General features: G+C 49.1%; 2 protein-coding genes across 21 annotated transcripts in view; one reads left to right on the plus strand and one right to left on the minus strand.

The window, feature by feature from the left end:
* The first annotated feature begins 18 nt into the window (after positions 1 to 18).
* On the plus strand, positions 19 to 11,812 carry GSTZ1 (glutathione S-transferase zeta 1). 18 transcript variants are annotated; one of them, XR_014809084.1, is made up of 11 exons: positions 19 to 175; positions 3,837 to 3,888; positions 4,546 to 4,769; positions 5,635 to 5,702; positions 6,400 to 6,480; positions 6,843 to 6,968; positions 7,993 to 8,071; positions 8,607 to 8,659; positions 9,413 to 9,462; positions 10,182 to 10,927; positions 11,657 to 11,812. XR_014809084.1 is itself a non-coding variant. In XM_084966656.1 (10 exons), exons 3-10 carry the CDS (start codon positions 4,610 to 4,612, stop codon positions 10,306 to 10,308), a joined length of 744 nt encoding a protein of 247 aa, XP_084822782.1. In that variant the 5' UTR covers positions 19 to 233; positions 3,837 to 3,888; positions 4,546 to 4,609; the 3' UTR covers positions 10,309 to 11,812.
* Positions 11,813 to 19,058: 7,246 nt separating this feature from the next.
* Positions 19,059 to 27,919, minus strand: part of TMED8 (transmembrane p24 trafficking protein family member 8) — a 38,268-nt gene continuing 29,407 nt past the window's right edge. For all 3 annotated transcript variants that reach the window (XM_084969882.1, XM_003356761.5, XM_013989199.3), the window contains one exon: positions 19,059 to 27,285. In XM_084969882.1, the coding sequence (XP_084826008.1) occupies positions 27,068 to 27,285 (218 nt within the window). In that variant the 3' untranslated portion in view covers positions 19,059 to 27,067. The remainder of the gene's footprint in view (positions 27,286 to 27,919) is intronic.

The following is a 27,919-nucleotide window of genomic DNA, read 5'->3' on the forward strand; positions in this document are numbered from 1 at the left end:
GAAGAGCCCTAAAAGCTCGTTCTAATCCAACCCTTCACGTTACCGACACGAAAACCGAAGTTCTGACGTGTCGGGATCTCACTGGGCCTAAATCGTCGACGGGTCAGAGTCTTAGGCGTGAAGTTTCCTGGTCGGGAAGAAAGGTCGTCTGAATTAGGAGATGCAAGCGGGGAAGGTCTGTGCCACGCATCAGGGGAGAGGGGGCGCTACTTGCTGGGTGGGCGAGTTCAAAGGTGAGCCGCTCGGCCCCGCCCCCAGCTCCGACAGCGACTCCCAGCATGCTGTTGGCTGCGGTGGCCCCTTTCTGCGCCTGCGCGCTGTCCGCTGGGGCCTGTGGTCGAGGCAGGATTGGCCCCGCAGCGCTGCGTCCAGGTGTAGCGTCCCGGGCTTGGTTGGTGCCCTTGCGCTTCACCTTTCTCCCCCTACCCGATCTTCTAGAACTTCCGAACGTTGTCCCTCGTCTCCCTTTTTGGCGCAGCACTGCATGTCTCTTTCCCGACCAGGCCGCACGATAGGTCCAATCGGTTAACATATGGCCTTACAGGGTTGTTTGCATTTTGAAGGGGTTTGCATTGCTAGGGGCGAGGGGAGGCTGTGGCACTTTTCGTCATCACAATCACTTGGGGAACTTAACCGGTTTTAATTTGCGTCTCCTGGGCCCGCCCCAGAACCACTGTATCAATCTCTGGAGGAAGGAACCCAGAATCTGCATGTTTAATAAGCTCCCTGTTGAAACTTATTAAAGTTTGTGAAAGAGCCGCTATTTGAGCTCAAAGGAAGGTGGTGGCACATCAGGCGGAATATAGCACCACTTTCACAATGTGTAACCCTTTCACGTCCAAATGGGATTATAGGAGTCTTTCTTGAAAATCGTGTGTAAGAAATGGTTTAAAAATAAAATCTGAGAGTTCCCACCATAGTGGGGATATGCTGTAAGGCACCTTCGATCCCCAGCCCCATATAGTGGGTTAAGGATCTGCCTTGCTGCAGCTACAGCTCAGATTCAGTCCTTGGCCTGAGAACCTCCATATGCTGTGGATGTAGCCTTAAAAAGAAAAACAAAAGTGAGAAAAAAAATAAAAGGCTATTTTTCTTTTTCTTTTTTTTTTTTTTTTTTTTTTTTTTTTTTTTTTTTTTTTTTAGGGCTGCACCCATAGCATGTAAATGTTCCCAGGCTAGGGGTTGAATCGGAGCTGTAGCCACTGGCCTACACCATAGTCACAGCAAGGCTGGATCAGAGCCGCATCTGAGAGTACACCACAGCTGACCGCAACACCGGATCCTTAACCCAGTGAGTGAGGCCAGGGATGGAACCCGCATCCTCATGGATGCTAGTCAGGTTCATTAACTGCTGAGCCACGGAACTCCTAAAAGGCTATTTTTCTAAGTAAATAACTATCTGCTAGAGTGATCAGAATCGATACTTGAATTGGAAAAAGTTCCTCCAGGAGTGATGATGGGCTTAAAATTTTGCTCTACAAATGCAAAAAGAACATGAAATGGTTTGTGCAGTTAATTGCATCGGTAAGAGAAATAGCAGGAATAGCCCTCCATTACATCTCTTGATGGCCCATAAGTAGATAATGTGAGGGCAGTGGCATTCTGTGATCACAGGTCAAAGGTGTAACATTTAGTAATTAAGTAAGGCATTGCTTCAAGGATTCTAAGCTAATGTCTATGCCTCTCTAGTCACTGCTTTGGCCCCAGGAGCCCCACCAACCTCACCAGTTAAGGAAAGGGATACACCTCAGAACAGAGTACATGCAGTTATAGCCACTCAACTATCAATGACACCTGCTGCCTGTCTCTTCCCTCTGCCAGAACTACCTTCACTTGCCCCACAAAAGTTGCCTTCAGGATAGATTGGAACTCCCAGGCTTGGGAACCAACTTGGGACAGGGCTGGGGGGAAGGGATGGGTTCCCCACTGTGCCATGGCCCACGTAGAAGAGTTGGTAGTTCAGGGATGGTGAAAGCATGGTCAGGTAGCAGCTTAGTGAGCTGGGAGATGCGAATGGAAGAGAGAACTTGGGTGAAATATCTGTAGTCAGAGGCGTGGTAGACGGGGGCGATCTAAGACATTCTGAGTTCTCACTCATCCATAAGGATGTATATGTGTCTGCTGGAAGCTTCACGAGTCCTAATTACTGGTAACTCTGGACTGGGTTTTGCTTTTAAGTTCTGGTTACCAAGAAGCACCAAAGGAATTAACTTCAAGTTCCCTAAACTCTAGAGAAGTCACACACCCAGCTGCCTTTAGGGGCTTCAAGTTAACAAAAATGAGAGAAGTGGGCCATATGGGGGCCATGGCAGATCTGAGAGGGCATGCCCTGACTAAAGGGTATCATTCGTTGGCTCTGATCAGTTGTTCCTACTCAGTTGAGTCCACTGTCTCTAGATTTTTTTTTTTTTTAGAGAAAACATAGTTCCCATTGTGGCTCAGCAGTTAAGAACCCAACATGTTGTCCATCAGTATGCAGGTTTGATCCCTGGCCTTGCTCAATGGGTTAAGGATCCCATGTCGCTGCAACCTGCGGCATAGGTCACGGATGCATCTCAGATCCAGTGCTGCTGTCCCTGTAGCATAGGCCAGCAACTACAGCTTTTATTGGACTCCTAGCCTGGGAACTTGCATATGCTGCAGGTACAGGAAAAAAAAGGAAAAAAGAATAAAATAAAACAGACAACAGGATTTGTATTAGGAAACAATGTGATTTTTAATGTTAGCAACTAATTGAAACGTTTTGAAATACAGTGTATACCAAACAACACTGTGGGCTGCCAACTTGTGTGACTTCAGCTCTGGAGTCAATGGGCCTATTCCCCAGCTATTTTTATGAGACCAGCTGAGAGCCTGGAGCACTGGGGGTTGGAGTGTTGAAAGCAATGGGCACCAAAGCATCAAAAAATTAGATTTTCTGGTCTTCCTGCCACCATCGGAAGCCATTCAGCTGTCATTTTAGGGCAGCCCTTTGTTTTACAGACGAGGGAGCTGAAAACTTAGAGAAACGGAGGGATTTGTACTGAGTCATGTAGAACTAGTTCTTGCATGGGGACCAGACCCCAGGTATACCAGCTCCCAGCCCCCTGCACTGCATGAACTGCTGCTTCAAAACCAGGCCTCCCAGAGTTCCTATTGTGGCTCAGTGGTAACAAACCCAACCAGTGTCCATGAAGATGCAGGTTCGATCCCTGGCCTCACTTAGTTCGTTAAGGATCTGGTGTTGCCTTGAGCTGTGGTGTAGGCTGCAGACACGGCTCAGATCCTACTTTGCTGTGGCTCTGGCATAGACTGGCAGCTGCAGCTCTGATTCTACCCTGAGCCTGGGAACCTCCATGTGCCACAGGTTTGGCCCTAAAAAGCAAAACAAAAACAAAAACAAAACAGGCCTCCCCGTCTGCCCAGAACGAAAATCTTCCCACAGGTTGGAAAGAGATGCCCTTTCTGACCAGAGTCAAAGTTCCCTTGATACTTGTTTAGCCCAGCTTTCCCATTGGTTCATGGGACCCACCCCTTCAGGGTTCCTCGGACCGCCCTGCAGCTCTGTGGGAAGGGACATTCCCTGAGAGGCTGAGGGTCAGCACAGCACCATGGCTGAGTCCAGCAAGGTAAGGAGGGCACCTTCAGGCTGGCTGCCCCTTTGGGGACCTGTCAGACCTCAGGAATGCGTGACAGCACAATCTGGAGCCGAGGGACCTCACATGACTTCCAGAGAGCTCTGAGTCTGGCCTGAGTTTCCCCAACGCAGGGAGGAAGCAGTGCTGGCTTGGAGCCCCCTGGCTGGGGCTGAACCTACCAAGCAGCGGCTAACATGCCTCCTTGTCCTCTCTCCTCAGCCCATCCTCTATTCCTATTTCCGAAGCTCCTGCTCGTGGAGAGTGCGAATTGGTAAGAGTTGTGCCTCCACCAGAGCCTGGGTGGGGTGGGGTGGGTGGAAGGAGTCCTGGGTGAAACTTCTGGAACCCTCGGCCTTGAATGGCACCCCCACCTCGGAAGTCCAACAAGAGGAGAGGAAGGAAGGGACAGCTGTCTTTTCTCTTGGTCCCACCACCTCTCCCACGCTGCTCTCCAGAGGCCCTTAGCAACCAGGTTTCGGGCAGGCTCGCAGAATCCAGAGGTCCTTGGCAACTGGCAGGGAACAGCTGGCCTTCCTCAGTTCTTATCTTATGTCATCTGGCAAATTAAATAGAATGGGCCAGTGTCCACCCCAGAGGCAGCAGGGAAGGAGAAACTGGGGCCCTCTGGTTAGTCCTAGTCTGACCCTTCTCTGCCTCAGCTAACATGGCCCTTGACAAAGGTCAGCGTCATAGCAGCTCACACAGAGGGAGACCGGCACTGAGCTTTTGCGTTCGTGATTCCATTTAAACCGCAACAACCCTAGGAGGGAGGTGTTACTGTCACCACTGTACAGGCAGGGAATCTGGGACACGGGAAGGTTACATAACTTGCTCCAGGTCATGGTGCTAGTAAGAGGCAGAGCTGCAATTTGAACCAGCTAGTCTAGCTCCAGAGTCCATGTTTTCTACCGCACCGTGCTGCCTGCAGATGCTGAAAAACACACCGAGGCTCAGGAAGTTACTTGCCCAAGACCACACAGCTAGTGAATGTGATGACATTTGAACCCAGGCAGCCCGCTTCCAGAAGCCTGGCCCTGACGGGAAGCCATCCTGCACAGCCCACCTTCTCCTACAGTCACGTGGTGTTAGCTGGCATCCGTAGGCAAGAGCACTGGAGTAGGACCTGTTTCTCCAAGAAGACTCCATCCCGAGGTCCGGAGCCTCTGCCCCCCGCTGGGCCAGACCCGAGCAGCATGGGCACTGTCCCTGCAGGGCCTGCATTGGCCTCCCATCTGGCCCTGAGAGAGCTTTCCCTCTCCTGGGTGGAGCTGCCAGTGCTGAGGAAGAGCCCAGCATCTCCCAGGCTCTCTGCAGACCCTGACACGGTTCACCCTCCTCCCCCCACTCCTTTGCCTGACACTGGCCATGGCCATATTTTAATGCACAAGCAAGCGTGTCCGCATTCGCCTGGCCTCCTCCACTGGAGGAGTGTTCTACCCTCTCCTCACCAGGAGAAAACATCAAAGGAGAAGGGGAGGGAATCCAGCCACTGGGAGTGACAGCAAATGTGCTGAGACCACCAGAGAGCCCTCTTTCCCTGCTTGGCATCTGTATAAACAGCCCTGAGGACAGAGAGGGTGGATTAGAAAGGGATTCTTCTCTAAACAGAAGAGGGACCCTGCGTAGTCACGGAGCGCCTTCCCTCGGCCCTCAGGTGCCTTAATGAAGGAATAATTGCATGTCTCCAAGAAATAAGCCCTGCTTGCCACTGGCCCCACAGGGGACAGAGTGAAGGGGACACTTCCCTGCTGTCCTCCAGGACCCGCAGTGTGCCAGGGCGCAGGCCCCCATGGCTCTGCCCAGGGCCGTGAGGGCTCCACTGCAGATACAGAAAGTTCAGGGGTGAGAGGGGCAGAGCATCGTGGCCCTGAGATCAGGGAGCAGGTGGCGGTCAAGGAAGCTGGACCAAGCAGACAGGGCTGCCCCACAGTGTGGAGAAGGAAGCTCCCTCCCTCTTGTCACCCTGGGAAGTGTGCTCAGTGGCTGTCCCCCGACCGCTGTCTGCTGTCTCTTCTAGCTCTGGCCTTGAAAAACATCGACTATGAGATAGTAGCCATCAACCTTATAAAGGATGGGGGGCAGCAGGTAAGGAGGCCGCCCCAGACCGCAGTGTAGGAGTTAAAGGCCTTGGAAAAGGACCCACTGGAGGTGCTGACTTCCGACCCCAAAAGATGCACCTGTGCCCCCATGACCTCCATGGACAGAGGAGGCTGCTGGCTCTCCCTGTGGGGCTGATGGCAAGCTCAGCAGCAAGAGGAGCCATGGGAAGGGCCCAGGTTCCAGGCTCCATACCTCAGCCTGGCCCCTCAAGATCTGACTCCAGGAGGGTGGGTGTGAGTGGGTCCTCTGGATGTGCCTTGGTGGCCACATAGAGGGTGCACAGAGGGAATTCCCATTGTGGCTCACTGGTTAAGAACTCAACCAGTATCCATGAGGATGTGGGTTCAATCCCTGGCCCCACTCAGTGTGTTTGCTGTGGTGTAGGCTGGCAGCTGTAGCTCCTAGCCTAGGAACTTCCATATGCCATAGGTGTGGCCCTAAAAAGCAAAGAAAAAGAAGAAGGTGCAGGAACAAGCACATAGCCAGGCCACTGTATCTTAGCTGCCACTGGGGATGGGGATAGTACATGGATCCCCAGTATCACCCTGGGCCCAGGAGCCAGGGCCCTGCCCTGGGGAGGGAGGTGCAGGTGGCCAGTAGGCCTGGGGGGCTTCCTGCTTGTTAGACTGTATTAGCCAGCTCAGGCCAGGCCACCCAGCCCACCAGGGCCTTGTCTCCACAGTTCTCCAAAGAATTCCAGGCCCTGAATCCCATGAAGCAGGTGCCGGCCCTGAAGATTGATGGAATCACCCTCAGCCAGTCAGTGAGTGGAGGCTTTGCGAGGCCCCCCATGAGCATGGTGCCCTGAACAAGAGGACTTCACAGCTCTTCCTTGCCTGTGTCTGGCCAAGGCATCTAGCCCTTCGTAGGGATGAGGAAGGGAGGGAGGTTGCTTGCTTGCTTTGGGAAGTGGAGGGCGACGCAAGCATGTGGGGAACCGAGTTCTGTAGGACCAGGGGAGCGAGCCTCTTGGCTTCACGGGCTCGAGGGAAGGAGGGTAAGAAGGAGGAGGATCAGGGGAGGTGATGGTGCTGGTGTTGGAGGCGGGGGAGAAGAGGGGTTTGCAGTCCCCTCTGGTCCAGGAGTCCAGGCCCTCCGCCTGCCTCACTGCTCCCCTCTGGACAGCTGGCCATCATTGAGTACCTGGAGGAGACCCGGCCCACGCCCCGACTTCTGCCTCAGGACCCAAAGAAGAGGGCCCAAGTGCGCATGATTTCTGACCTCCTCGCCAGTGGCATCCAACCCCTGCAGGTGGGCCTCGGTGCACTTGCTCCCTTGCACACCTCTCACACTTGTGTCCCCTCACGCACTCTCACCTTCACACACTTGCCCCCTGATAGCAGGGAGCGCATCGTGAGGTGCCCAGCTTGTGGGCAGGGGTGGCGAGAGGACAGAGTGGGTTCTCAGGCACTTAGACCTGGACCTCATGGCAGAGAGAGGTGGGAGCCCAAAAAGTACTGCCTCCCTGGGGCCCTGTGTTCTGAGGAGCCCCAGGTTTCCAAGGACGTGTGCAGAGGTGGCCGAGGTGGGGAAAGGGCCAGGTGGCGGGGAAAGGCTGAGCACACAGGGCCCAGCCCCCCAACCTTTAGCCAGAGCAGCCTCCCTTTCACCTGTTCTGTATCCTAGATCCAGATTCTCTAAGTTTTTTTTTTTAAGTTTTCAGTGGTAAAACAAAATATATATATGTATATATATACATATATATATATAAAGTTCATCCATAAAACAAGCAAAAAACAATTCATCTGTGCAAAACCCTGACTTTGCAAATAAGAAAACAGCCCTAGAAAGATGGAGTGATTTCGCAGTCACTCTAAGTGTGACAGACTTTGCACCTGTGCCCCCACCCCCCGCCCCCATGTCACTTTGTCTTTCTTAACAAAGGAGGTTGGAGCAGACAGACATCCAAAGCTCCTGAACACCGGCCCTATGTGCCTCCCCCATGCTGCCCCCAACCCTGTATGACACCCCTGCTCCTCCCAAGGGACCATGTCAAGAAGAAGCACTGGATGCAAGGGAGAGAGGCCTTGAGTTGTGCCCCCACCTTTACACGTCTCTGCCAGAGTCACGGGCTCCCACAATACAGGGGCCGCTGGGATCGCCCCTCCTGTCCACCTCAGGGCCCAGATGGGAGAAAGGAGCTCGCAGGGCCTGGGCAGGACAGGTGTACAGCCAGGGACACGGGGGAACTGAGCATGCCTGAGGGGGCTTGGCCAAGGGGAGGGGCTCAGCCTGGCTCCCAAAGCTCACCCCAAGTTTTCCTTGGGCTACACAGAACTTGTCTGTCCTGAATCAAGTGGGAAAGGAGAACCAGCTGACCTGGGCCCAGCGGGTCATCGCTCCTGGCTTTAACGGTGAGTCCTCACTCCTGTGAGCTGCCCCACGGTGACCTCTCAGAGAAATGGCCCTGGGCGTCTGCAACAGCCTCCCAGGCTCTTTGGTCTTGACAGTGACATAGAGGAGGATGGGGCAGGGGTGGGGGAGGCGCAGGGCCAGAGAGGCATTGGCTGGACAGCATCCAGACCTGACTCCAACCTCTGGCAATTCTGGAACCTCATACCTGAGGCCCTTTGGAGCTGAATGGCCCAAATTCTGCTTCACTCTCCAGACCAGCCAGGAAGCCAAGGCCAGCAAAGCAGTAGCCCATCGGTGTAAGAGCAGCTGCCTTGGCCAGTGGCGTGTCACATCCCCTGCGGGGAGGGAATGGTGGCTGAACTTGAAGAGCCCAGGGAGGCATCACCTCCTGCCCACGTCCCCATCAGCTCTCTTGAGATCTGATTGCCGCGTTCCCTCCGGCGCACACTCCAGCCTGGCACTCGGCTGCCCATTTCATAGCTGTGGATGTCAAGGCCCAGAAACGCTCATCTCCCCATCTGTGCCTCCCCACAGCTCTGGAGCAGATCCTGCAGAGCACAGCGGGGAAGTACTGCATGGGAGATGAGGTAAGCCCTCCCCAGCCTGCCCACGGCAGCTTCCCCTTAGGCTGACCTCGGGCTGCCACTGTCTCCACTTAGACTCAGCCACCTCCTTCCCGCCCCAGGCAGGCAGGGCTTGGAGAGCTTCCTGAGGAGGTGTCTGCAGTGGGGGTGAGGGGAGCCAGGGACCCAAGGTCGCCCTCTCTGTGTAAAGCAGACATTAGCTCCTGGGCCGGGGGGCGGGGGGCTCCTTAGCTCACTCCCAGTCAGCTGCCTCAAGAGGAAGTGAGTTTCTCATTCCTAGAGGTATTCAAGCTGAAGGTATTCATCGCTGAGTCACAGAGGTGGCCCAGCCATGAGATGAGGGCTTAGACTAAGTGATGTCTCTGTTCCCTCCCAGTGCTAAGATTCTAGGATTCAGGTGCCCTTGACTCCTACAGGTCCTCCCTGTGGTAATTCTGGTTCCAGAGCCCCCCACCCCACCCAGAGGCGCCCCCTCCCTGCCAGGAGCCCTCTCTAAGTGCCCATGGTGGCAGGTTTCAGCAAGCAGAGTGCCATGCACTAAAAGCAATCAAGCCTTCTCCAGCCATCCATAGAGGTGGCTGTCAGAGGTGGCTTCAGCTCCAGGGACAGACCCCGGGGGGGCCCAGGGGAGGTGAGGAGGGTGGGGTAGAAGGACCAGGAGCAGACGGGATTGCCAGAGGCCAGCACCGCAGTGCTGTCACCAGTGGGAGTCTGGGGAGCACAGCCTGATACAAGCCCACTCAACCCTCTTTGCAGGTGTCCATGGCTGACCTGTGCTTAGTGCCTCAGGTGGCAAATGCTGAAAGGTAAGAGAGAGCGCTGCCACGCTCCCCCTTCCTCCTGGCTCCTCCCCTCAAAAGGCCCGAAGTCAGGCCCCATCTTCATCCCCAGCTGGCCCCAGTGCCCCCGCCACACCAGCCACTGTGGCATGAAAGAGGCCAGAAGTCAGGGGATCGCCCCTACTGCGCCCACCGCAGCCCAGGTGATACTGCATCATAGCCCCTGCTCCTTAGGAGAGGCATCTCACCTCGTGGACACCCCTAAAAGAAAGCACCCCAAGAGCCCACTCTCCCCAGACTTGGTGTGTCTGCTCTTCTCCGTCAGCCCTTCAATAAAGGCACAAATGAGGACCTCCCTGGGGAAGGCCTCCTGCCAGGCACCATGAGGGGCACGGAAATGTCTAGCCCCTTCCCTGCCCCCAAGAGGCTTGCTGACGTGGACGGGGAGATCTGTGCATAAATGCCCCGCACTGCGCCTTATACACAGGAGCTTCTGTAAACAGCCATGGCCTGGGATGGGACAGGAGGAGAAGGAGATGCAAGCTGATACTGCATCTGCCCTGCCCCTCCCCAGAGAGCTAGCTGTGAACAAGGCTCCCTGACCTGGCAGGGCTGCCCTCCTAGTCCTTCCCCGGTCAGCCTCGGGGACCCCGTCCAGCCCTGCCTCCGGGCTCCCCCACCACCCACAGGGCAGCCTCCCTGTGCCCCTGCAGACCTTGGCTTAGGTGGGGGTTTCTCTGCCACAGGTACAAGGTGGATCTCTCTCCCTACCCCACCATCAGCCGCATCAACAAGTCCCTGCTGGCCTTGGAGGCCTTCCAAGTGTCTCACCCCAGCCGGCAGCCAGATACACCCCCCGAGCTGAGGGCCTAGCTCTCAAACTGTATCCCACTGGTGCTGGGGCAGGGAGCGGGTGTGGGAGCAGAAGCTGGGTGAGCTGAATGGGCCTGGAAATAAGTGAGTCCCAACTGGAGAGGCAGAAGACTTGAACTCCTAGCCCTTGACCTTGAACTCTCGCCCTGTATCTCCCTTCCCACTGAACCTCTTTCTGGGTCAGCCCCCTCATGTGTTACATGTGGGGAGGGTGGCAGGGGGCTGCCAGGAGGAGGCTGGGCGGGAGCGTTGCCTGCTATCTGTGTCACGGGCAGTCATGAAATGAATGTAAAGTGTCTGGCACATTTACAGAGAGCCACGAGCAAGGTCAAGTGTCTCTTTCCAGACCCTCCCCTGTACCTGACTCCAGAGAATTGCCCCCCACCCAAAAATTGGATAATTAAAGCCCAAGCCTCCAGGTTGTTGTGTTAAGGCTGAGCTGGGTTCCAGAAGGTGAACACTTCCCAGCTGGAATCCCCCTGCGTCTGGACCAGGAGAGAGAGTCAGCAGCCACTTGCCCCCCCTGTGGTTGGCCGGGCCGCTGGGACCTCAGGGCAAGGGAGAGAAGTCAGCCCCAAATCCTGCCCGAGAGCATCAGACAAGACCCAGAGGAGAGCAGGTAAGAGAAGCAGGAGAGGAGGCATTCTGTGACCAGCTGAGCACCCAGGCCATGAGACCATTGGTCAGGTCCATGGCGACACTGAGGGGGACGCTGGCCCTCTCAGCCCAGCCCCTCATCTTCAGGGGCAGCATTCTCTGGACCAGTCCCAGGATTAGGTACTTGAGATCCATCTGGTTGTGACTGGTCCTGGGAACTGGAAGCAGTCTCCTCCTCCATGGGCAGCGTGCATGCCACTGCCAGACTAGTTCAGACCAACCAGGTGACAGTTGACCTCGGGCTGCCCTGGAGGGTGGACGTTCCCATGCCTGGCAGAACCAGGATCACCTCTTGGCAGAGACACTGTAAGGAGATTGGGGTCCCTTCTGGGAAAGAAACCAGATGACTTTTAGGTCCCATTCCTGAGCATCATTTCCCTGCATGGCTGAGGTTTAAACAGGGATGAAGATATTTACATCTGGTCCACATGGAAGACACCCTTCTTGGCCATGAGTCCCTTTTCTTTAGCCCCCATCCCAGGGCACCTAGTTCTCCCCTCTCACGCCAGGCTCCTTTGTGGCCGGGTCCCAGTCTCTAGAATGACCAAAGTGGGCCCCTCTTGTTCCTGGGGCGAGTTTGTCCTGGCAGAGCCAGAGAGAGGCACAGGAAGATAGATGAGACACAGCGGTCGTGAGGGAGATGGTGGTGCCTGCGGTCCTGCCCTGCTGCCATCTGGACCCTTTGCCTCAGGTTACTCCAGACTTGCCTGGCTGCATGCGGCTCACCTGGGCTGTCCCCAAGAAACCTGTACCTGAGATAAGAGCCTCATCTCCCCAGCTCAAGAATCAGTAACAGTCCCCTGACTTGACTTTTGAAATGGAAGGTGATTAAACTGCCCATCAAAGAGTTCCTGGTGGCCTAGTGGTTCAGGATCCAGTGTTGTCACTGCCGTGGTTAAATCCCTGGTCTGGAAACTTCCCCATGCCATGGGTGCAGCCAAAAAAAAAAAAAAAAAAAAAAAAAGTGCCTGTGGGTTTTAAAGAGAGAATGAACTCAGGGAAAATGAGGGTGGCCTCCTGTCTGAGGCCAAACTCCTACAACTCCCACAGCAATGTGCTTCCTGGAGAGACAGTGGGACCAGGGAGGAGCAGAGGGCAAGCTGCAGGGGGTAGGCTTGGCTAAGTGGGGTGTTGCCACTGCTTTCCCAGAGGAAGGACACAGCCAGCTCTGCCTCCCGCCAACAGGTGTCTTTGGGAGCCCAAATAATCCAAAACAGTTTCCAGCACTGCTGAGGTTAGTTACCAGGTTCCCCACTGTTTCTGCCTCCCAGTCTCGTTTCCAGGCAACAGAGAAGCCCAGGTGGAGTCCCAAGTCCTGGGAGGAGAGGGCACTAGACAGAATCCATATCTAGGACCAGGTACAGAGGCGGAGAGCACCTGAGACCACTCCCCAGGCCTGAATGATTCCACCAGGAACTAGGAACAATGAGGGGGTGGACCAGGGTTCTTCCCAGAAGGAAATTATCTGGTGGCTGTCCTGCTCCAGCTAGGAGTAGACGTCCCGCTTCCTTCAGTCTGCCACATGTGGTGAGGCTCCCCCCACAGGGGACTCCCCAGGCTGGGAGCTGGGGTGTGTGGCTGTGTGATGGGCACATGGTGGACGTGGCCCCTGCTCTTACTGTCCCTCTCCTTACTCCTGGAAATGTAACTGGCTGTCTCTAACTCCACCGCCCAGCATCATGGGTCTGTTGCCTATCTGCTCATCTGATCCGAGATGATGGCCATGAGTGGACCTATTTCAACTCAGGTTTCCTCTTGAGACAGTATCACAACATTAACCTGTTTAACCTGGGACTCCATCGGCCACCCTAAAATAGGTGGGCAAAGCTGAAGAGATTTTAAGGAGATCTAAATGAGGGAAAGCGGAGACACAGCCTCAATTATCAAGCGTTACAGACACCATGCTCATCTAATGCACAAAACCTACTTGAATATCTTTCTCATAGTTGTGGTCCCCTCGTTCAACAGGAGTTTTCTGGTACGTGCCAAGTGTGAGGTGAAAACCAGGCAGGTGTGTGTGGGGGGAGGTAGAGAACAAACGCTGTGGCTTTTCCTCTGGGTTCACCGGAGATCCTTGGAGTCTGTGACATGTCTGAGGCCCTCTTCTGTCAACTGGTTGTGCCCAAACCCAGACAAACCCATCCTTCCCCACAAAAACAAATGTGTCTAAGCCAAAGAAGCTCACTCCAGGTGCCTCTGGGCCACCTCACCTGGAAAGTGCTGGGTTCTTCAAGTATCCCCCACATCCCTTACCTGAGCCACCCGGAGAAGTGGGTGCTACGAACCTTTGTGGCTCTCAGCTGCACTAGCTCTGGGAGAACCATAATCTGTTTCCTTGTGTCATGATGCTTTTGTGAAGGAGATTTTGGGGTGTTTTTGTTTTTGTTTTTCGCCAAGTATCTCCTTTATTTTTTTCCTTTTTAAAAAAAAATTATTATAGTTGATGTACAATGTTCTATTAATTTCTGTTGTACAGAAAAGTGACCTGATTATACATCTATATACATACTTTTTCTCATAGTATCTTCCGTCATGTTCCATCACAAGTGATTGGATATAGTTCCTGTATTATAGAGCAGGACCTCATTGCTTATCCACTCCAGATGCAATAGTTTGGATCTGCTAACCCCAAACTCTCAGTCCATCCCACTCCCTCCCCCTCCCCCTCGGCAACCACAAGTCTGTTCTCTGTGTCCATGAGTCTGTTTCTGTTCTGTCGATAGGTTCATTTGTGCCATATTTTAGATTCCACACAAAAGTGATATCATACTATTCAGCCATAAAAAAGAACAAAATAATGCCATTTGCAGCAACATGGATGGAACTAGAGATTCATAGTAAGTGAAGTAAGTCAGGTTTTTGTATTTTAAAGCTAGAACCTGAGCCATGGCTCGCCACACAGTCTGTAGCCCCACGGGCTGGTCCCCAGGCCAGGGCTGGAAACCATCCTTGCCACCTTCTTCACCTGGAACTGAGGAGAAGACCAACTCAGCTCTCAAAGGCCCACCACCGCTTTTCTGGAGTCTCCTGTGGGCTTTGGGGGCTGGGGCTGTGGAGGTGAGGGGGCCTGTGGGGACTGAATCAGGGGGGCTGCAGAGAGAAGGAAGGCCCAGGGGAGCCACCGGCTCGGAACCAACTGAGAGATAGGAAAGGAATGTGTGGGGCAAGGGAGGGGGATGATCAGTGGGATGAAGAGATGTGGCTTCACTCAACAACCACAGCTTGTGAAACAGGAGGTCATCTGTAGGTTTCTGGGCCTGCACTTTCAGGCCACAGAGGCTATCATGGGTTCCAGCCCTGGGGACTCCATGGGGTCCAGGCCATCACCCTGGGTAGCTGCCCTGTGGCTCAGGAATGTGGAGACCCACCCTTTGTCCGGCTCCGGCCCCTCCCCTTAGGGAACCATCCTCCCGTGACCTGGAGCTGGGTATATGGGAGCGAAGAGAAGCCCCTTCTCTATTCCCAGAGGAACATCGCTGAGCTCTAGGGGGCAAGAGAATGCAGTACTTCCAGGCGGTCTTCCACGTTTGAGAGCACAGCTCCCTCAAGTTCCTCTGGAGCTGCGCTCCTGACCTGCCTCTTACCCCGGTACCTAGCAAGGTGCCTGGCCTCCTCCATAAATGCATGTGAAATTGAGGGAGACTGGACGAGCGACTTCCCGCAGTGGGCGTGGCCACGGCGGAAGAAGAACAGATGTGGGAGTGGTCTGATGCTAGTAATTAGAGGCGGAGGATCTTCCGATGCTATGGAAGTAGTAAACCCTGGCAAATACTTTAGAAGGATGAAAACAGGAAGGGAGCGCTGCCAGGAAATCTTGGAGAACAAAGCAAAATATATACGGTTTTGTTCCAAAGCAATTTTGCACATCCATTAAGGAAAGTTGTAAACTTAGTGGACAAGCACATGGATACACATTTTCTTAAGGTAAGTACTCCTTCTCCTGACTCCTCCTAACTTTTAGACATACCTTATTTAGCGCTTGATTCCAAGTTCACAAGCAGGCGTCATCCCGCTTTGGGAGAATACCTGAACTAAGAGGGCTGCTGAGTGTGGCCAGACCCTCATGGGTTAAAAGAGCATCAAGTTCAATGTCAAGAGTTGCACCGTGTGAGCTGCACACATGCATATGATCTTGAACTATGCCAAGATCAATGATATAACAGATATGAGTGCCTTTAAAAGTTAGAAAATGATTTCCAGCACGTTATGGGTCAGCCGTGACACTACACTAAGCACGCCCAAACACAGTTCGTTAAAGATCCCTAGCTACATGTAGTCTGCCTGAGCTTTTTATTGTTGCTTGTGGTGTAGTTTGGTGGGAAGATTATACTCATTTAACTCACAATTAGTTCAGATCTCTTGCTCCTTTATACACCAGGCTCTAAAATTTGTTGCAAAGGGAAGCAAGGACGGATCTCACAGGTAATCTTAGGACCACAGATATCATGGAGAAAAATATTTAAATGGTACCCATCTGTGCTCAGATGTGAGTTCTTCCCATTAGCACCAGCATGTGCAAAGGCAGCGTTTTAAGAGATGTCAAAGATATATTATAGGAGTTCCCGTCGTGGCGCAGTGGTTAACGAATCCGACTAGGAACCATGAGGTTGTGGGTTCGGTCCCTGCCCTTGCTCAGTGGGTGAAGGATCCGGCGTTGCCGTGAGCTGTGGTGTAGGTTGCAGACATGGCTCGGATCCCGCGTTGCTGTGGCTCTGGCGTAGGCCGGTGGCTACAGCTCTGATTCAGCCCCTAGCCTGGGAACCTCCATATGCCGCGGGAGCGGCCCAAGAAATAGCAACAACAACAACAACAACAACAACAACAACAACAAAAAAAAGACAAAGATATATTATAGTGTCATTCCCGTAAATGAAAACAGGCTGCAAAACCATCACCCAGGACTGTGTTAAATGATTACTGTGGTATCCAAAAGACTGATTCCAAATTTGAATAGAGTAAGTCAGCCCACTGGAAAACGAACATCACTGGGGACCAAATACAAGACTCCATAATGTTCTATTTAGTAATCATCACTCTAAACCCAATTTTTCTGCCCTTGGGCCAAACCCAGATCTCAGTTCATACTCTGCCATACATTTAAATGCAGATGAAAGATCCATCATTAATCTCATTCTCAATTGTTTCTTGTTAATTTTTTCTTAATTTTTATAGTAATGGATTATAACAATTCATATAGATTTAAAGAATACTTTTCCTCTTAAGATGCAGAGGAGAGATGAATAAAAATTTTTAAATGAAATGTTCATTAAGATATAATTCCAGCCTACTCTCACCACTGTTATTCAACACAGTATTGGAAGTCCTAGCCACAGCAATCAGACAAACAAAAGAAATAAAAGGTACCCAAACTGGAAGAGAAGAGGTAAAACTGTCACTGTAAGCAGATGACATGATACTAAATATAGAAAACCCTAAGGACTCAACCCCCAAACTACTTGAACTGATCAACAAATTCAGCAAGTAGCAGGATACAAGATTAACATTCAGAAATCAGTCACATTTCTGTATACTAACAATGAAGTATTAGAAAAGGAATACAAAAATACAATACTGTTTAAAATTGCACCCAAGGAGTTCCTGTTGTGGCGCAGTGGTTAACGAATCTGACTAGGAACCATGAGGTTGCGGGTTCGGTCCCTGCCCTTGCTCAGTGGTTTAACGATCCGGCGTTGCTGTGAGCTGTGGTGTAGGTTGCAGATGTGGCTAGGATCCCGCGTTGCTGTGGCTCTGGCGTAGGCCAGTGGCTACGGCTCCGATTAGACCACTAGCCTGGGAACCTCCATATGTCATGGGAGCAGCCCAAAGAAATAGCAAAAAAGAAAAAAAAAAATTGTACCCAAAAAAAATCAAATGCCTGGGAATAAACCTGACCAAGGAGGTGAAACACTTATATGCTGAGAACTATAAAACATTAATCAAGGAAATTAAAGAGGATTCAAAGAAATGGAAAGATATTCCATGTTCCTGGGATGGAAAAATTAATACTGTAAAAACGGCCATGCTACCCAAAGCAATCTACAGATTCAATGCAATCCCTATTAAATTACCCATGACATTTTTCACAGAACTAGAACAAACAATCCAGAAATCTATATGGAACCATAATAGACCCAGAACTGCCAAAGCAATTATGAGGAACAAAAACCAAGCAGGAGGCATAACTCTCCCAGACTCCAGGCAATATTACAAAGCCACAGTAATCAAGACTATGTGGTACTGGTACCAAAACAGACATACAGACCAATGGAACAGAATAGAGAACCCAGAAATAAACCTGGACACCTACGGTCAATTAATCTTCGACAAAGGAGGAAAGAATATAAAATAGGGAAAAGGCAGTCTTTTCAGCAACTAGTGCTGGGAAAACTGACAGCCACATGTAAATCAATGAAACTGGAACACACCCTAATACCATGCACAAAAATAAACTCAAATGGCTTAAAGACTTAAACGTAAGACAAGACACCATCAAACTCCTAGAAGAGAACATAGGCAAAATATTCTCTGATATCAACCTTACAAATGTTTTCTCAGGCCTGTCTCCCAAAGCAACAGAAATAAAAGCAAAAATAAACCAATGGGACCTAATCAAACTGACAAGCTTTTGCACAGCAAAGGAAACTATAAAAAAAAAAAAAAAAAAAAAAAAAAGACAATTTACAGAATGGGATAAAATTGTTTCAAACAGGAGTTCCCGTCGTGGCGCAGTGGTTAACGAATCCGACTAGGAACCATGAGGTTGCGGGTTCGGTCCCTGCCCTTGCTCAGTGGGTTAACGATCCGGCGTTGCCGTGAGCTGTGGTGTAGGTTGCAGACGCGGCTCGGATCCCGCGTTGCTGTGGCTCTGGTGTAGGCCGGTGGCTACAGCTCCGATTCAACCCCTAGCCTGGGAACCTCCATATGCCGCGGGAGCGGCCCAAGAAATAGCAACAACAACAACAACAACAACAAAAAGACAAAAGACAAAAAAAAAAAAAAAAAAAAAAAATTGTTTCAAACAATGCAACTGACAAGGGCTTAATCTCTAAAATATATGAACAATTTACACAACTCAACAGCAAACAAACAAACAAACAAACAGAAACCCAACATCCCAACTGGAAAATGGGCAAAAGACCTGAATGGACATTTCTCCAAAAAATATATACAGATGGCCAACAAGCACATAAAAAAATGCTCAACATCACTGATTATTAGAGAAATGGAAATCAAAACTACCATGAGGTACCATCTCACACCAGTCACAATGGCCATCATTAATAAGTCCACAAATAAATGCTGGAGAGGATGTGGAGAAAAGGGAACACTCCTGCACTGTTGGTGGGAATATAAATTGGTATGACCACTATGGAAAACAGTATGAAGGTAACTTAGAAAACCATACATAGAACTATTATATGACCCAGCAATCCCACTCTTGGGCATATATCCAGAAAAAACTTTCCTTGAAAAAGACACATGCACCTGCATGTTCACTGCAGCTCTATTCACAAGAGCCAAGACATGGAAACAACCTAAATGTCCATCAACAGATGACTGGATTAAGATGTGGTGTATATATACACATTGGAATACTACTCAGCTATAAAAAAGAACAAAATAATGCCATTTGCAGCAACATGGATGGAACTAGAGACTCTCATACTAAGTGAAGTAAGAAAGAGAAAGACAAATACCATATGATATCACTTATATCTAGAATCTAATATATGGCACAAATGAACCTTTCCACAGAAAAGAAAAATCATAGACATGGAGACTTGTGGTTGCCAAGGGGGAGGGGGAGGGAGTGGGATGGACTGGGAATTTGGGGCTAATAGATGCAAACTATTGCGTTTGGAATGGATAAGCAATGGTATCCTGCTGTATAGCACTGGGAACTGTATCTAGTCACTTATGATGGAGCATAATTATGTGAGAAAAAAATGTATACATATATGTGTAACTGGGTCACCTTGCTGTATAGAGGAAAATTGGCAGAACACTGTAAACCAGCTATGATTGAAAAAATAAAAATCAGTATTAAAAATGAATAAATAAATAAAAAATCTTAAAAAGATATAACTCCAATGTTTCAGGTGCATAGTGAAAAAGTTTATTTATGACAGATTTCAAAACTTGGAAGAGAAGACAAAGAATGCACAAAAGCATCACAAAACTGTTACATAATATAAAAACACAAGAACTGAGCTATTTCAGGAACCCTAACTCAGGGTCATCTGTGTAGCACAGCAACACATCAGTGCCACAGGGTGGTAAAACAGGGTATTTTAAAGAAAAAAGTACTTAGCAGGACATAACAAGTAACAATTTGGTTCAGAGCTCTTAGAAATCACATGAGATATTGACAGCATTTCTCATGAAGGGAAACATTTAAAACAAAGTGACCAAAATAAATGAGTGATTGGGATACTCTGTATTTTAAAGAAAAGACTGTGGCTGTTTCCCTTCCAGATCTTTTTTTGTAATGTCAGCATCAGTGCATGATATAAAATGATAAGGAAAGAATGCCTTTGGGTTACCAATTGCTTATTTACCAAGAAAGCATGGTTATCTTTCAGTCAACTGATAGATCTCAATATATGGCACCAAAGCAGACATTTCAGAAATAGAAGCTAAATGGCATATAGTTTAGGAAATATTTAAGCACCTCCTCTCTTCCAATGATCCTTACCCAAAGTCTGTCTTTCTTATAATCCATCACTTGGATCACAAAGCAGCCTTCTTCTAGGAATTTCAAACCACTTCCCATTATTAAGGGAAATGGGTACACCAGAGTCACAGGTTGCTGGATTGCTTTCTCCAGACTTACCTTGCTCTTGAACATGGCTAAATGGCAACAATTCAGCTTGATCGAGCCAAATTCATGTATGAGACAATAGTCTCAGAAAGGGATGTTAGTGAAATTTTTAATATGGAATTACTTTTCTTTTCTCTCTTGTTTTATGGCTGTGCCTGCGGCATATGGAAATTCCTGGATTGAATCAAGATGCAGCTGCAGCCTAAACCACAGCTGCAGCAACACCAGATCCTTTAAACCACTGCACCAGGCCAGGGATCAAACCTGTGCCTCCGCAGCAACCCAAGCCCCTGCAATCGGATCCTTAACCCACTGTGCCACAGCAGGAACTCAAATACAGAATTTCTTACTAAAATATACTGCTTAGGACATGAGAAGAGGAATTAGGATAATGTTTTCCAGATGATTCCTGCCTAGACTTAAAAAGCAACACTAACAATCAATCACAGGTAACATTACAGAGGAGGCATTTCAAACCTGAGTGAGGAAGCGTTCAGAAAGAGAGCTCCTTTAACTGACAGGTGAGCTAAGAGCTCTTCTATAATCCCATATGCTATAATATTTCAACCCCAAACTTTACAAATGCCCATGACCCTATATCAGGACTTGAGAAATGCATGAGAAAAAATACATTTTGCCCCCTGGAAATCATTTTACATATATGATTTTATCCCTAGATAAGTCAGAACCATCTGCCTTAAAAATGACAGAAAACTGTGAAATTTAACTTTTAAAAAGCCCATATCTCTAGATTTCTGGGGTACCTTTTCCTCATCTCTTAAGAGTAATGAAGAGCCATGAAATTAAGTGGTCCACATGCCTAGGAGCCTAAAAGAAATCAAAGTACACATACTAGAAATCGGATCATGAGTTCAAATCAGGGGCCGGGACTACAAATAATTTCAAAGCCAGAGTCTTGGTACCTTTGGACTTAGTTTTTGTGGGAATGACTATTTGTAAATGAATCCCACTATCAAGGCTTCAGGCAATTAATTGGGTTTTCTTAGGTTGGTGACACAACTTTAAAATAGAAGGGATTTTATCTGGCCTTTGTGGTTCAGGCAGGGACAATGCAACACCCTACAGGGGGCAGTGGCCACACAATACTTAGTGAAGTTCCTCTCATCCTTTGGGTCCCAAATCCTGCCCTAACCTCACTACCTAAATAACTGGGTAGATGTCAAAGGAGTGCTCACAGGTGCTGGACTAGCTGGACAGAACAAAGCAGCGACAATGACCATAACCAGGTACCAGGAGAGCCAAGGCAGCTCTTGCCAGGGTGCCTCCCCCCATTCCCAGAGAAGAGGCCACCAGGAACAACTCCCAGGGGGTTCTCCTTTGTAGAAGGCCAAAGTCACCGCCCACAGAAGACTGGCTCCTGTAGTGGGCTCTGAAGCCAGATTCTGGGAATTGCACACTCACTCTAAAATTCCACTCTCAGTGGTAACAGAATCTAGTTCCCAGAATGGGGGGCCTGCTCTATTCATTAGCCAATCCAATTAATTTGTCTTCCTCATCGGCATAGCATTGTCACATCCTCTTCACCCACTTGGTAAGGTTAACAAGAGTTCCAACTGCACAGTCATACATGAGTTACCAGGCTATCCCAATATGGGACTAAAAGTCACAATCCCTCTCCAACCCTATTTCCAACCAAGGATGAGCACCTTATCTACTCAACTCACTCTGTTATTTAATTCTGGTTAATCAGATACACTGAGGTCTTGGATCCCATGCTGCCAGTGCTAAATAATACCATAAACAATCAAGACATCAGAGAGAAATGGAGGGGGCCTAGTTCCTCTCTCTGTCTGTCAGCTGTGTGGAAATGAGAGCCTTGGGACAGGATCCCACGTGTGTGAAAAGTAGGACTTTGGCCATATGGATACTCATCATATATTGGGTTGCTGGAAAGCACCCAACTGTGACTGGTTTTAGACACCAGTTCCCTGCTTACTCCCCAAAGACTCATGCATCATGGCTCCATGATCACAATCAAATGCAATGAACACCATGACTTGCTCCCTAAAGAGCATAAATCTCTTAGTAAGCTACCCTCACAAAAACAAAATGAAATCACCTTGCTTCAGACAGAAACCCACTTTCCAACTCTCCAACCACTGAGATTCTGGGGATGATGCCCTTTCCTTTTCCAGTAAATTCAGGGTCCCAAAAGGTCAACACTTTAGGCCAGCTGGAAAGAGACTAGTGAAAGTGGTTGATGTGAACCTTTTTGACCCAGAAGAAACTTTAAAGGGAAGCTCTAAAAGGGGAAACAAATGGTGTCTGCGTGGTGGTTCCATTCACTGCTGTGTGTATGACTATCTGACACAGAGTCAAGAAGATGCTAATTCCTACACCTCACAGCGGGGTCTGCCTACGGAGGACACAGCTCGTTCACACTCTTGTGGCTAGCTTGAGGGTCTTCTGGGATGTTCATCAAAATTAACCTGTTTCATCCCCTTTTGGCTAGAGTCAAAACCATCTGAGGCTACAGTGACACAGGTGGAACTCTTCTTAGTCTTTCTTTTTTTTTTTTCTTTTTTGTCTTTTTAGGGCCACACACACGGGATAGAGAGGTTCCCAGGCTAGGGGTTGAATCGGAACTGCAGCTGCCGGCCACAGCCACAGCCACAGCCAAGCCAGATCTGAGCTGCATCTGTGACCTACACCACAGCTCATGGCAACCTGGATCCTTAACCCACTGAGCGAGGCCAGGGATTGAACCCAAGTCCTCATGGATACTAGTCAGGTTCATCAACCACTGAGCCACGACGGGAACCCCTTCTTAGTCTCTTTCTAAACGTACCATCTTTTTTCATGGTCCTAGACTCACAAGTCCCAGAGTATATAGAGATGAAATCAATACTCAGGCCAGGATTATACTCAGCAGAGGAGACCTACTCAAAAATGTTTCTGAAGTTAATGCTGTTGGAAAAGGTGGCAAAGTGGGTTTGTGCCTCCAACAAGCACAGTGAGGACCAGTGAGGCTTCGGGCCTAAAGAACAGATCCAACAAATGAAATGCAAACTAAAGACCAACGCAAAATTAGGATATGAGCAAAATTCTGGGATACATTTGATGGCTTCTCTCTTTTCCTCTCATTGTTTTCATTTCTTACCATCAATGTAAAAAGGCAGTTCTCAAGCTGCACCTTTTCACTCATGCCCCTTCCTTTAAAACAACAGGCTTTTACATAAATATTAGGGTCATTCAACTCTATACCTTAGAACCTTATAACCTGGGGTTAAACGGCAACCTTTTGCAAAGAAGTAGCCTTAAAAATAAACATAAAAATACAGACTTTAGGGTTTGGATTTTACCTAGTTCTTTCTAAAACAGATTGGATAGGGCTCATCAAAAACATATAAAGAGTTCCCTTGCAGCGTAGTAGGTTAAAGATCCAGCATTGTCACCGCTGCGGCTCAGGTTGCTGCAGTGGTGAGGGTTTGATCCCTGGCCCAGGAATTTCCACATGCCACAGGCATGACCCCCAAAACCCACAAGACATACACAGAGATATTTTCTATAAAGAATGTTTTACAATAATATCTAAGCCCACTGATTAAGATAAAACAGTGAGTTTTCATGTTTAACTCTTCCACATACATATTATAGGGGACAATATATACTTTTTAAAAGTCTAGAATGTTCTTTCCTAAATAACAGCTAAAAATATTTTTAAAGTGCAAAACAAAGAATGGGCTGATTTCAAGTTGCTACCTACTTTCATTTTAAAGCTACATCTTGTCTGAGGATTGAGTTTTAATTTCAGAGTCCTGAGGAGGTGTCATAAAGCAACAGAATAAACTCCTTCCAGAGCAGTTTTACAATCGCCCTCAATCTGACAGGCCAGGCAGAGAAGAAAACCTTAGAAATTGTGGCCTGAGGGAGAGGGGAAATACAGCATGAGTTTTGAAAGATGGAGACCAAGAAACATTTTTATGAGGACCACGTCCGCAGGTAACTGGTGTTGAATGAAGCAAGTTTGCGAAAAAACCAGGAGCTCTCTGACATAGGGGCGCTGATGTCTGTGCAGGAACGTGCTCTACCTGGACACTTGTCAAAAGGAAGAGAATGGCAGAATCTTCTTTGTTTAAAAATTAATGGTTTATAATTTTAAAATCTATGGGACAGGTATACATGAGGCTATTTTTTATAAATTTCTTTAAAAGTTTTCTGTTTGCTAAAAATTTTTCCAAATAAAATCTTAGGAAAAAATGAATACTTTAGACTTTTCTAAAAGCCCCATCTCGCAACAAAGCAGCAAAACTCATAAACAAACCAAAGAAACTTAAGAACTCAGCCACTCTGTGGAAAGAATTCCAGTCTTTTTCCTACTATGAACTATTTTCTTTCCATTTTATGTTAATATTTATTTGTGCTCTAAAGAGCAGGGTGAGAGTCAGAGTTCCCTGGTGGCGCATCCAGCGTTGTCACTGCTGTGGCTGGGGGCTGCTGCTGTGGCTCAGGTTAGATCCCTGGCCAGGGAACTTCTCATGCCATGGGCGTGGCCAAAATAAAGAGAACAGGGTGAGGATGTAAGCAAATGATTTTCATTTCATTGTTTGGTTCTGTAAACTCAGACGGGGAGAGACCAAGGAAGTGACTACTTCTTAGGATTTGTTGAGATTTTTATGAAAGTCTCGGTAATGACCTGTGCTTCAGTAAATACTATTTTGTCCCTCAAGTTCAGTAATTTTAGATATTTAATAGAGGATAGTGAATGAATTAGACAGTGAGAATGTCTTCTTTTGGCTATTTCTTGGTGAATGGATCAAAGAAACACTGACTGTTAATAAAACACCAGGACCAAATGAAATGTTACCGTGTCCAGGACTCAAAAGTGACCAGACAGTAAGAGGCACACAGAGGTGATGGGAACAAGTCCCTCAGGCTTCCCTGATGCAACAGAACTAGGATGCCAAAGAAAATATGTACAGAGACTTTCATGGCAAAAATAAACAAGAAGTGTTATCCCAAGGAGCTTGCAATGGTCTGACAGCTCCATTTTAAGAGAAAGTCAGAAGTTAACGATAAACAGGAAAAACAAGCCAGGCTTAAGCTGACTGGAGACGAGCTCAGTAGAAAATTCCTTTATAAAGATTCTGTTCAATTAGCTAAGGCATGATTCAACTTTAGTGATGACAAGAGTGGTCACTCAGCTACCTGATGGGACAACGCAGAGCAAGTTGCTTTCACTGCCCAAATAGGCAGTTACTAAGCAAATTTCTAACTTCTTACAAGGTATATAAATGTGGGCCAGTGTAATCCTCTACAAAAATGCACTCGAATATAAAACAGTGGAGGTATGAGGCCACTCTGAGGATGGGGATGCTATGGCAGGTCACGGCATCCTCTCCTACTTGGGGCTTGGCTCCCAGAGGAATAGAAGGGGCAGCTGTATCGCCCTTCGTTCGTAACGGAGATGCCACCGTGACCGACTGTGAGGAGCCCTGTTCTCTGAGCTTCTGCTTCAGCAGAGGGGAGGCTTGGTGTGAGGCACCCACGCAAGGAAGGAACGAGCCTAAAGAAAACATCGTGAAGAAGTTGACTCCTCAGAGTAGGCAAAGGACCTGAAGTCCTGGAATCACAGGGTACCTCTGGTTGGCTAGGCAAGTCCCCTGCCCTCAATCCCGGGCAAATGGACAGATCCCCTCACCACCCAGAACTCCTCACAGGGAGTGCTTGGGTAAGCTGGCATCATCCGTCCATCTCAGAAGGGGCAGATTCCTCCCAAGCATCACAGGACCGACCGGTGGAAATGGGACATAATCACTTCCCAACATCTCCTGAAATCATCAGCTTCAACTCCAGAGAAGAGGTGGCCTCAATGGCTCAGAGCAGATGGAAGCCTTCTGAGAAACAGACGGAAACTGTTTCAAAGGCGAAATGAAATGTGCTTTAAAAATAAATAAAGTAATAAATAAATCTAATTATTCATCAAGATTCTAAGGCAGTAACAGGCTTGACACAAGGACTAAGAAAGAAGGCAATACAGACAACTGCAGTGGTCGCTTCTCTGCTTCCTCCTCTGCCAGAGACCCGGCCACCCTGCACTCTGGTGATGCTGGCTGCAGCGCCCAATGCATGCCTGCCTGGTCCTCAGAGTTAACAGAGTGGAAAAGGCCACCACCAGGGACGAGTTGACTTCAGCCTGGTAAAGAACAAATCCATCCAGCAGTAACAATGAAACTTCACTATCTTTTCCCTAAGAGATTTTGAACACCAAAAGCTTTAAGCCCTCAATGTTAGAAAGCGAAATCCAAAAATTTTGGAAATTCAACAGGTTCCAAAGCAAAATTTCTAAATAATGACCCTTTTCTAAAGGCCAAAAAAAAAAAACAGTGGTAGGGAATCTGGAGTGTTTTGTTTTGTAACCTCCTCTCTCAGATCATCTCTCTCCTTCTTTGACCATACCAAAAAAAAAAAAAAAAAAAAAATTTAGTAATTCTTGACTTTCAAAGATGTGGGTTCCGAGATGAATCCAGTACCTAAATTTCCACCCTTTCCCCTTCGGCCACCAGTGTCTTTGGAAAGGGACACTATTTCTTGAAATAGGAAGTGACAGTGGCAGTTTTCTTCCTGGATGTTCAACTACACTGACCATCACTTTGGATTGCATGGAAGTTCTTGCTGAAATGGCAAAGACAGGCTTCGGAAAGGGAGGAGAAGAGGGAAGGAGGCAGAGTCAGACCGTCAGGACCAATAACACCCCTCCAAAGGCAGTGAGGGCTCCCGGCCTGGGCTTGAGACCATGAAGAACCAGCAGGCGGGCATATGGCAGTGGTGAGCGGCTGGACAGAGCTTTCTCCATCCAGGAGACTGGGCTCCTTCATGGACACTGTGCTTTGCCCTCTTCCAGCCCTTGCAAAAAGTGAAGAGAGCGGGTGCCACTAAACCCATCTGCAGGAAAGGCTCTGGGAGCAGAGAGAGCAGCAACTGGAATAATACACCTTGTACCAAAACAAACCTAGTTTCAACACCCAACTTCCTTCTAGGCTTTTGCCTGATGGTTTCCTCCACCGGGAGAGTCTGCTGGAGTCGAAAGCAAGAAGAGCGTGAGTCGGGGACCACAGAACAGGGGCACTACACCACCATCTGCAGAAGCCAAGAAGGGGGAAAGCTACGTGGGGGCGACTGTCAGGCATGCCAGGCAGGGCATGAGGGTCAGGAGCCTCCCGCTCAGCGTTTAGCTCTTGCCTGTCCCAACCGAGAGGCCCCAGCCGGCAGCCTGCCCCAGCCCGCGAACACCCGCCTGCCTCCTGCGCCAGCGGGCCTTCAGCTAGTGTAGTAGACGTGGAAGTAGAGAGTCTTGTTGCGGAGCAGGGAGTAGGAGTTGTCGAACTTGAGCAGGTAGATGCCCTCGCCGGGGTAGTCGTGGCTGCCGGCCTGCACGTCCCGGTGGCTGTCCCGCCGGTACACGGGCATGACCTCCCCGTAGCGGCCCCGCAGGGAGCTCCTGGAGCCTCTCTCCACATCTCCAGCTGGGACAGGGTCTGCAGCAGCAAAGAGCAGGGGGTTTGGATATAAGCAGAGACCAAAGGGGCCTACCGAAGGTGAAAAGGCGGACCAGGTAACCCAGCGGTTTTCACCCAGGGGGGTGCTGCTGCCCTCCTTCGGATGTCTGGAGGTGTCTGGTGGCCTTTGAGCCATCAGAGTGACTAATGGGTGATACTGACACTTAGTGCCCAAGGGTCCAGGAGTGCTGAATATCAGGACAGTACCTTCTCAACAAAGACATGTCGCACCCCAAAGGCCAGCAGTAGCTCCACTGAGAAGCAAAAAGTTAAGCCTTTGAGAGCCTTCCTAGCTCCAGGAATATCTGGACTGTCCCAAAATTTAGAAGGGAAGGTTCTGGCATCCTTTAGTCCATCTTTAGGTGAAAGAACCAGCTAAAGGAGGCAGGAAACGCAGATAAACGTGCTCTACAGAGTGAGCCTGAGCTCCACTGGGCGCCTGAAGAGCAGCAAATAGGATCTGAGCGTCTCCTCCTCCCTCAGGACAGGAAGATTTCCCTGCAGACTTGCTTTTCCATGAAGAAGCAACGTAAGGGTTTGATTACAAGATTATATGGGGAAATTGAGGAATAGGACTAATGCTTAGAACCAGCTGTTACATTAAAAAAAAAAA

The sequence above is a fragment of the Sus scrofa genome, chromosome 7, assembly GCF_054392235.1.
Source record: "Sus scrofa isolate SSC_HxYL_T2T_F1_AM1 chromosome 7, Sscrofa_HxYL_maternal_Yorkshire_Landrace_v2.0, whole genome shotgun sequence".
NCBI classification, from domain to species: Eukaryota; Metazoa; Chordata; class Mammalia; order Artiodactyla; family Suidae; genus Sus; species Sus scrofa.

Coding starts and splice junctions, on each gene's coding strand:
- GSTZ1 (XM_084966656.1), top strand. CDS start 4,610: ATGACATTTGAACCCAGGCAGCCCGCTTCCAGAAGCCTGGCCCTGACG. Junction 5,703..6,399: donor TAAAGGATGGGGGGCAGCAG/GTAAGGAGGCCG, acceptor TTGTCTCCACAG/TTCTCCAAAGAATTCCAGGC. Junction 8,072..8,606: donor CATCGCTCCTGGCTTTAACG/GTGAGTCCTCAC, acceptor GCCTCCCCACAG/CTCTGGAGCAGATCCTGCAG.